General features: G+C 42.8%; 1 protein-coding gene across 1 annotated transcript; it reads right to left on the bottom strand.

The window, feature by feature from the left end:
- Nucleotides 1–203: 203 nt before the first annotated feature.
- Nucleotides 204–2164, bottom strand: tmem271 (transmembrane protein 271). Its single transcript, XM_027283572.1, has one exon. It carries the CDS (start codon nt 1352–1354, stop codon nt 563–565), a length of 792 nt encoding a protein of 263 aa, XP_027139373.1. The 5' UTR covers nt 1355–2164; the 3' UTR covers nt 204–562.
- Between the last annotated feature and the right edge of the window lie 6948 nt (nt 2165–9112).

Raw genomic sequence — 9112 nt, 5'->3', positions numbered from 1 at the left:
TATAAAAATGATAATCATAAATCACTGCAGCGCGCCTTTAAAGTATAAACATAAAAGTATAAACATACATTTTTGGTCAATATTATGGAGGCTCGAGTAGTAGGAAATAACTCTTCATATAGTTTTACCAGGAGCTCAGAGGAAGTTGAAAAATTAAAAGTTGATCAACAGGATTCTCTGCTTGGCACCATCGATGAGGTTAAATACACTTTTTGTTTTATTCACAAGTAAAAATGTTAACAGCAAACATTCAAAACACAAACTCTGCTTTTTGTTATATTAAGCAAGCTGTTGCGTTTTTTATGGGCCTGCACTGTCTGGGCCTGTATCACTTTACATCTGGTGGTGGTGGTGGTGGAGGTGGTGCACAATATAAGCTATAACCAGGCAAGATGTAAGGAGAAGGAGTCAGGTGAATTACTGCTGTCCTCCTGTGTAACTTACTGGTTTCTGTTGGAAGAAGTGGTGAACAGAGAGAGAGAGGATTGTTTTAAGCGTAAAGTCATTGATTGTCACAGCAGAGGAAAGCACTGCTGGAGGGGAGGAGAGGTGAGGGGAGCGGCTATGTGTTGCATGCCTCGGCGGGGAAAATGTCTTCATATGCGGGCGGTAGTTCAGTGGGCAGCGGGTAAGAGAAAGGGAAGGTGAGGTTGAGCTCCGGGTCTGTGGGCGAGTATCCAGGCAGCTCTATGGACGGGTGTCCCCCGCACTGCACTTCTGCACCTGTCTCATCAAACACGTTAAAAACACCCAAATTGATGTAAGACACCGGCTGGAAATCCACCGAGGAGCAGTCCCTCTCCTCGCTGAAGATGATGGCACCGGCTCGCTCCCTCTGACACTGTCGGCTCCTAGAGAACTGCGCTGATTTGTACCTTTTGATGACCACCAGGTTGATGAGCCCCAGGACGCACTCCAAGGTGCTGAGAACAGTGGAGATGACCAGACTCCGCTGGTAATCCCTCAGCTGCTCGCACGCAGGGTTCACAACCAAAGAGTGGAAGCAGTAATGGGAATATTTCCTCTCCACCAGAGAAGCCGTGTCCCCGTCCACCACCGCGCCGGAGAAGGCGGTGAGGACACCCAACAAGAAGACCACAACACCGAGGAGAAAGAAATTCCTGCAGCCGGGTTTCTCCAGGCAAAAGAGCAGAGCTGAACCAAGCAGGACCTGCCCGATTCCCACAAGTAGCCCGGAGTAGAAAGCCCCGGCCGCGGCGCCGAGGTGGAAATGCGCTCTCACCGTAGATCCCAACGAGACGCATCTTAATCCAACGACAACTTCGCACAGGGCGCACACGAAGAGGAGGGTGCTGGAGAAGACGGTGCACAGTCCTTTCCCACTCAACTTCATTATATTCCACCTCTGCCGCTCTCGATCCCTCTCCCTCCTTCTTCATCCTTCTTCGTCCTCTCCTTCGTCTCCTCTGGAAGCACTCTCACATTGGGACATCATCTGCCGGTGACTCCTCCGGTTCAGATCGGGCGATCCTCGCCGCTGTGGCGTCTTTCGCGCATCCCCTCCGCTTTTTTTTTTTTTTTTTGCAGGAATATTATAAACAACTAATGGCACTTATCGATAATCCACACACATGCAATGATGACTTTACCCCATCTGACTCTTGAGGTAAAAGTTTTTCCTTTTTTTTTTTCCACCCCCCTCCTCCTGAAGAGATCTGCAGTCCGCCAAGTCGTCGGGTTGAATGGTGTGTGGCGTTTTTGTGGCAGAGGATGAGGAGGAGGAGGAGGAGGAGGAGGAGGAGGAGGAGGAAAGGGCTGCTGCTGCTGCTGCTGCTTGAGCCTGAGATGTTTGAGGGGCTCCTGATGTGGACCAATGACCCACAGGGGCCCCTCAAATCACTGCAACACTCCTACAAAGAGGAATGGGGTGGAGGAAGAGACTTTAAAGGTGCCCTGTGGTGAGTTAAATGAAAAGGTGCTTAAACCACTTTTTTGGCTGGTGATGGGAGAAAACAAACAGCATGCAGCAGGAGCAGAAATCATCGGCTTTCAGGAACATTAATTTCTTCACAGCCCTTTAAATCCCCACAGCCTTGTAAAGGCAGTTTGGTAGCAGTAACTGTGAGTCAGTGAGTTTGTGCTGCAAATAAAAGGTGGATGAGAGTGAGTTACTTTTAATTTACACGCTGGATATCAGGCCTGCTACATACTGTAATACAGCTACGTCATCCCTGTTTAATAAGGGTTGTTGTTTGTCAGGTGGATCTTTCTAGAAATCATAAATAAAAGCATGAATAATAGAGCAGTGCTGCTGAGGATGGACTGTGTGTGTGTGTGTGTGTGTGTGTGTGTGTGTGTGTGTGTGTGTGTGTGTCTGTGTCTGTGTGTTTTCTCTCCTGAAAACATCCAGCCCAGGCCAGATGGCACCTGACTGGACTCAACATCTTCCCTCTGAGCCAGCCTCCCCTGAGAACAGACAGAAAAACTATACCTCTTATATTTTATTTAGCACAGATTTAATGACTCGTGTAGGTGGGGGAGATAACCGTGGTCTGTGTTTGCTTAGTGCCCCAAATTACCTCGGCATGATGGAGATGAGTGAGGATCAAAAACGTGGAGGGATAGCGGGGCACATTACACGTTTGGAGAAATTCTCTTTAGTGCCAAACCGAATGTAGAAAGACAAAACATGTGAGTCACTGTCAGCCGAAAGTCTAAAAGTAGTAAAAGTAAACAGGCAGTTAAAATGTGTTTCTGGGGACATTTCAGACATAGATATGGAGGTTTTGTCTCTTGGATTGACTTGATGTGGGTTAGAGTAGCATGGAGATTACATTGGGTTAGATAAAGTTATAGTTAGTCTATGCTGTGAGCTCTCTGAGACGCTAAACTAACAGCTTGCTTACATGTTGGTGTCACTTAGTATAAAGAATGGACGTCGTATCTGTGACGTCAACCACAGGTTTCTAAAGAGCTGTGGAGGCTCAGTCCTGCCTCTGCCACCACCAGGCTAATCTAAAAATCAGCAAAGACATGGCTCATCGGCGGAAAGCAGCATAACTTTAAACTTTAATATAATTTGAACAGGTGAGTTAAATAAAAATTCACCCTCAGTACAGTTGTCATGAACGGGGAAATTAGCTACAGAGACCAAAACTGTTTTTTGTACCAGGCTGTAAACATGTTTATTTCTGCTGTGAAGTTGGACATTTGAACATGGGGACTTATGGAGAGACTGACTCACTTCTGGAGCCAGCCTCAAGTGGACATTTGACGAACTGCAGTTAGTTTTTGGCACAGCCACAGAGGTGGCTGCTTGGTTAATGATGATGACAGGTGTAACATTTACCAGAGTCACCTTTTTTATTCAATGTAAGTACAATTAAGTAAACTCACATATCACAGTAAGACATGTAGGTCAAAATAATTGCAATGCTTAAAAGTATACTGAGAAAAAAAACGTTCATGTTAATCAAAACTAAACTAGTGCTAGTGCTGAAATACTCCGTCATGTGCTAAGTTAGTTTAGCTCGTTAGTGTCCTTCGAGAAGGGTTAATTCTGGGGTGACTGGACTTGGTTGTAGATCTACGAAGATCCAGATATTTGGCCTGTATTTCGATCTCCACACCAGTCATTCAGAACCGAAGAAGCCTCTCGGATGAGTCTTGAAACATCTTCATCTGCAACCAGCATGTCGCCCCTCAGATTTAACCCTTCTCGAAGAAAGATAACTTGGATGACTGAGAACCTTCACAGACTGTTAGGAAAGTCATTAGTTGCGGGTATTTAAGTTGTTAGAAAGATAACCTCATGGTGGCACAACAGCAAAATTCAAATGGTGGACCGACCAAAAGACTGACTTTGCCACCTAATAGAACCACACCGGCTGAAGTCGTTAGAAAAATGATAAAATTAGTTCCCAAACTCAAGAGTGGACCATCTGAGAAAAGTTCAAGGAAATGAAAAATGAACCGGCGGTGTGACCTGCTGGCAAACTGTTGCAGTTTGTTGCGTTTGATCCGTTTCCAATTCATTTACCGTGAATGTGAAAACTTAGAGAGGAGTTTTTGACTTAATGAACCAAACGTTTGATGGGTGCAGGTGAGAGAATTACACCAGGGGAAAGCCCTCGCCCATCCATTCATCACAATGAGCCACCTCATTGACTGTACCAGTACAGCTGCCAGTATGTGTGTGTGTCTGTGTGTGTGTGAGTCTAATTAGGTCATTACTACTTTGCATAGGTTTGCAGATGAGCGAAGATGCAGTGAATGATGTGTTGATGATCTGCTGATTGATTGGCAGTCCTGCTCGCTGGCAGTCGGCGTCGCTTCATTGGCGTTCCAGCGGATGTTGACACATGAGACTGACTGGACTCATCATACACATCCTTTGACTCAGATTTCAGCAGGAAGAAGCACAGCTTTTAGTCCGTTAGAGCATTGTTCGATGTCCACGCTTTGCCGATCAGCAGAATTCAAACCAATTTTCACATTTGTTGTTCCGTATGTGGGCGTCGGGAAGCCTTTTGAGACTGTAACTGTGATTAAGAGGTATACAAATAAACTTGGAGCGGAGCAGACCGGTTCAGGAAAAAAAGGCTCGAGTTAACTCACAGGTACGCAACATGCATTCTAATCTCAGGGAAAAAACTACTGAACTCAATTGTCCGACAAATTTGATGAAGCAGAAGTTGTTAACAGCATATGTCTTTGATCGGGGGCCCCGCTCACCTCCATAACACAGACAATTTCCCTGTCATGGTCACAAACCTGGAAGATGCTGCTACTGAAGAGGAAAGTAATTCCCATCCTAATAGGTAAGATCACCCCCCTTCAGACACAAGGCTGCCTGCAAGAGGTGGAAGGCTGTAAGGCCTGCAGGAGAAGTAACCAAACATTGATTTAATTTCACTCCTCAGATCGCATGTTAACACTACAGTACATTGGAAAACATGATCAAACAAACATAAATCTAGGCCAAGGATCGATTCGTCATGTTGTGGGATAATCACCTTTTTCCCTTCAAGAGCAGCTTTTTAACTTAAATCAGTACAGGTCACAGTGTGTGTGTGTGTGTGTGTGTGTGTGTGTGTGTGTGCCCATTGCTTCAGCTGCGTGCCAAGAGTCAGCTGTGAAGGGACTGTTTCGGCTTCTGAGATGCAGTTTTACGGCAGCAGTTACAACAGCGGTGACAGGTCAGCCTGTAAAATCCTGTGTTAGGCCATAAATATTAATGAATCTAAAGCTGCTGTTGACTGGGACGAGAAGGGACTAAAAACAATGTTTGAGGAATAGACTCAGAACTACACAGAATCGATACGGAGGCGGAAAACCTGTCGGGGCCCGGGATACGAACGAGGGGCAAGGCCTGTCAGCTGCGACTGTAGGGAAAACGAACAAAGAAGAGGCGAAGGAAAGAAAGATGTTAACGGGCGTAGAGAATCATTTATATAGAAAGTTTTATTTTTGTGGTTTAGCTCAGAGTGGAGGACATCTGTACACGGGTATTTGTTCTAATTACATTACTTATGGACTAGAAACTACAGCAGCATAAAGCCAGCTCGGCGTCTTTCAGCCTTTTATTTCACCAAGCTTACGCCAACGACTAAAAGTCAGTCCCAGATTTATTCTTGTCCGACAGCTTCTCTCCTTTTCTTTTCCTAGCTTCCTTCGTCAACGCCCTCTTTGCCTGTCGTTGTGTCCATAGAAGCTGCTAAATCTGGTTACCCGCTTGTCCAGCTCCCGTTCTGGCACGACACCAGGCCTGAAATCCTCCTCTTCTCGGTGGTCCAAACACTAACACCCCCCCAGGGCTCCTAACCTGGAGTGAGATATTCAAATAATTTTGGTGTTAACTTATTTAATGATCTAATACACACAGGGTTGTTTAGGGCCACAACTGCGAGATGGAGCCACACATTACAGTCACTTGAACTTTTGTTTCTTGCAGATGGGGCTGCCATCTCTCATGGTCTCTATGGTTACAGGAGTGCCTTGAAAGCTTCATAATGACTCTTAATAAAACCGTGAATGTAGCCTGATTGTTCCTCAATGCTGAAACCTTGTATTAAAACATAAGTGTAAGTGACAAATCCCACTTCAGAGTAAAAGGGAAGTCTTGAAGTCCCTCCCTCATAAAAATGTAGAATTATGTTTGTTAAATTGTCCTGTGTGCAAATCATCGTCATGCTTTGGGACCCCTGCTTAAGAACTTAATTAAGAAGATGAACTGCCTTTGTAGTCTTTGTAGTAAATATTCAGTTAACGTGCAACCACAGCACCTCTGACGAGATGAAAACAAATCCAAACAAGATAGTTCGGCTGAGAACTCTTTCTGTCTCTTTCTATTTCTTAATAAAATCCAGTTTGTTTGTTTTCTGGACAAAATTATCTTGCAGAATTCACAATCTGTAAACAGTTAGTAGTTTTTTGTCCTTCATTTACTTTTCACACGTTTTTGTTTGTAGATGTTTGCCAACCCTGGAAGAAAGCGAGAGATTTGGTGCGAATTTGTCCATCGCTCTTGTTGTGTGCATGTTTTTGAGAATCCAAACAGGATCTTGTTTAAGGCCACTGAAAGCCGAGGGCCGGTGAAGGAGATGTTTGCAGACGAGGCTCGATGGGGCATCAAGTGTAGCAGTATCCACAGGAAAGGTTCGACGTGAAGAGAATAACTGAACATTTGGAGAGTTTTAGAAATAAAATACTGGAAAACAAAAACACAATATCAAATGTCATGATACAATCATTAATGTTGTCACCAGTGTTTCCATTATGAGTCACTGACTAAAATAAATTCAAAGCAAATTAATACTTGTCAATCAAAAGTCAATTTAACTTTTTAACTGCACTACTTGATTAAATAACAGACTTCATCGCCCAAATAAAAATATTTTCATTTTGTTTTGGAGTGGCTTTTAATTAAAAAAAACTCTTGGTAATTATGTTTTTCATTGAGTAAAGAGCCACACTAACTAAATCCGTGTTTAAATCATAAAGACTAACCGCAGTTGCCGTGTGAGCAGTGTGTCCATTCTGTAATTTTTCTATGCTTAAAAATATTCAGTCGCTTATAAATCATCATCCGTGCATCGACTGACTCAGCGCTGTCATTGTGATTGTTCTGCTGTGTCTTAAAGAAGATTAATAGTGGCATTTGTTTAATGGACATCCATGTAGTTTTTTATTAAAAGATCTCTTTCCTCTATTGTAGAACACCGCTGGGATGATGATGATGGTAATGATGATGATGATCAGGCCGTGACAGTGCTTCATTAGTAGGAAGGAAGAGGTGTAATGATGATGATGCGGTGCGTGAGGTTAAAACAGTGTCAGAGATGTTTGTTTTTATAGATTTTTTTTTTGGCATTTTGCCATTTTTTAAAATTAAATATTGACACACAAGCAAAATTCTTTATGTGAACGAGAGATTGATTAAAGAATAAAGCAGATTTATTTCTATACTTTTCTTACATAAACTCCACTGACAAGTCACCTGTAAACTGACTGGTTGGTTCGAGACTTATGTGTGACGTCACCCGCAGGTTTTTGAAGATCTGGTTGTTGCCATGTTTGCAGTCCTACCTCTTCCACCTCCCAACTAATATAAATGTCAGCAAAGACCTGGATCATCAGTAGAGCTGAGGGGGGCTGAATGAAGCCTGGGTGTTCAAACAATCCATCTATAATGGCACCATTGTGTCAATCAAAGTGGCCATGCTGTAAATTATGCACAAGTTTAAGCTTTAATATAACTTGAACAGGTAAGTTTTATAAAAATTCACCCTCAGTACAGTTGTCATGAACAGGGAAATTAGTTACAGAGACCAAAACTGTTTTTTGTACCAGGCTGTAAACATGTTTATTTCTGCTGTGAAGTTGGACATTTGAACATGGGGACTTATGGAGACTGATTCACTTCTGTAGCCAGCCTCAAGTGGACGTTTGAGGAACTGCAGTTTTTGGCTTCACTTCACAAAAAGGCCAACAATGTTGGAATCAGTCCCATTTCCAGACTTCGTTCAGGTGGATTAATGTCATAAAAATCAGGGTTACACAGCTATTTAGATGTTTTAACTACGATGTTTGTTCCTATTTATTACATGTCTTGAGGGCACTTCCCTTTATTGATGTTTTACGGAGACTGGCAGGGTAAGGTAAAGTTCAGGTTAATGTATGAATGAGGGCCAGGGACAGGTCAGAGAGGTGACATCTAGATTGGGGATATACTGGCTACTGATTATGTTGATGAAAACCATTTAGATGCATTATATGCAAATGGTCTGTTAACAATTTACAGGGGTTGACACAGCCCATTTTTAGGAAAATGTATAAGAACCAACTGTTAGAGCTCCTCAGGGAGCCTTTTTCTCTGTAACCCCTTTAGTGTGTTGCACTGTGAAACGCTTCTTCTTGTGCAAGAATAATAAATTCAACTTTGATGCTTTGAATCCGATCCTCCTTATTTAAGGGTTTCTCTTTCAAATTCCCGTAACAATTAATGTGTTTACTCAAACAGGATTTGCTGGGGACTATTTTCAGTCATGGATTTATACACATGCTGTACATTAGCGAGTATCTAAGGCACTGGAACAGTGTGTGTGTGTGTGTGCTCTTTGTAATGAAGGAACATGTCAGGCAGTGTAACAGCGTGACTCACTGACACGTTTTTAATCGTTTTTGGACAACAATTGAGACTGAACAGGTAACACAATTCATGGTTTAGGGCTTTTGTTGATATTAGTAGCAATATAGAATAATATCAGTGTTATCCTTTGAGCACACACGCACCAGGTTTCATGTTTCTTTCTTTTTGTATTTCAAACAGGGGCCAGACTAAGAAAAGCAGTTATTCACCTTGAACATTTTTTGTATTTATTTCAGTTGCAGGCCTTAGAAGAGGAGTCAATCAAAGTATATTATCAATAAGTCTGGTTTCCATTGAAATTAATTGGTAATTAAATATTAATTTTTGATATAGAGGTCTTTAGTTTACTGCGTGTATCTGTTTTTTTTGGCCACATAACGTTCAAACTACCTGAGAGGATGATCAGCTGCTGAATTGTCTCTCGTCTTCTAAAAGTGTTTGTGTTAAAACAGTTTGACAGGTGATAGAGACGTCACATGGAGTCACGAGTTTTTGCTGCTT

Source organism: Larimichthys crocea, chromosome I, assembly GCF_000972845.2.
Source record: "Larimichthys crocea isolate SSNF chromosome I, L_crocea_2.0, whole genome shotgun sequence".
NCBI lineage: Eukaryota > Metazoa > Chordata > Actinopteri > Sciaenidae > Larimichthys > Larimichthys crocea.
The sequence above is the reverse complement of the archived record's forward strand: the minus strand, read 5'-3'. Positions and strand labels throughout refer to the sequence as shown.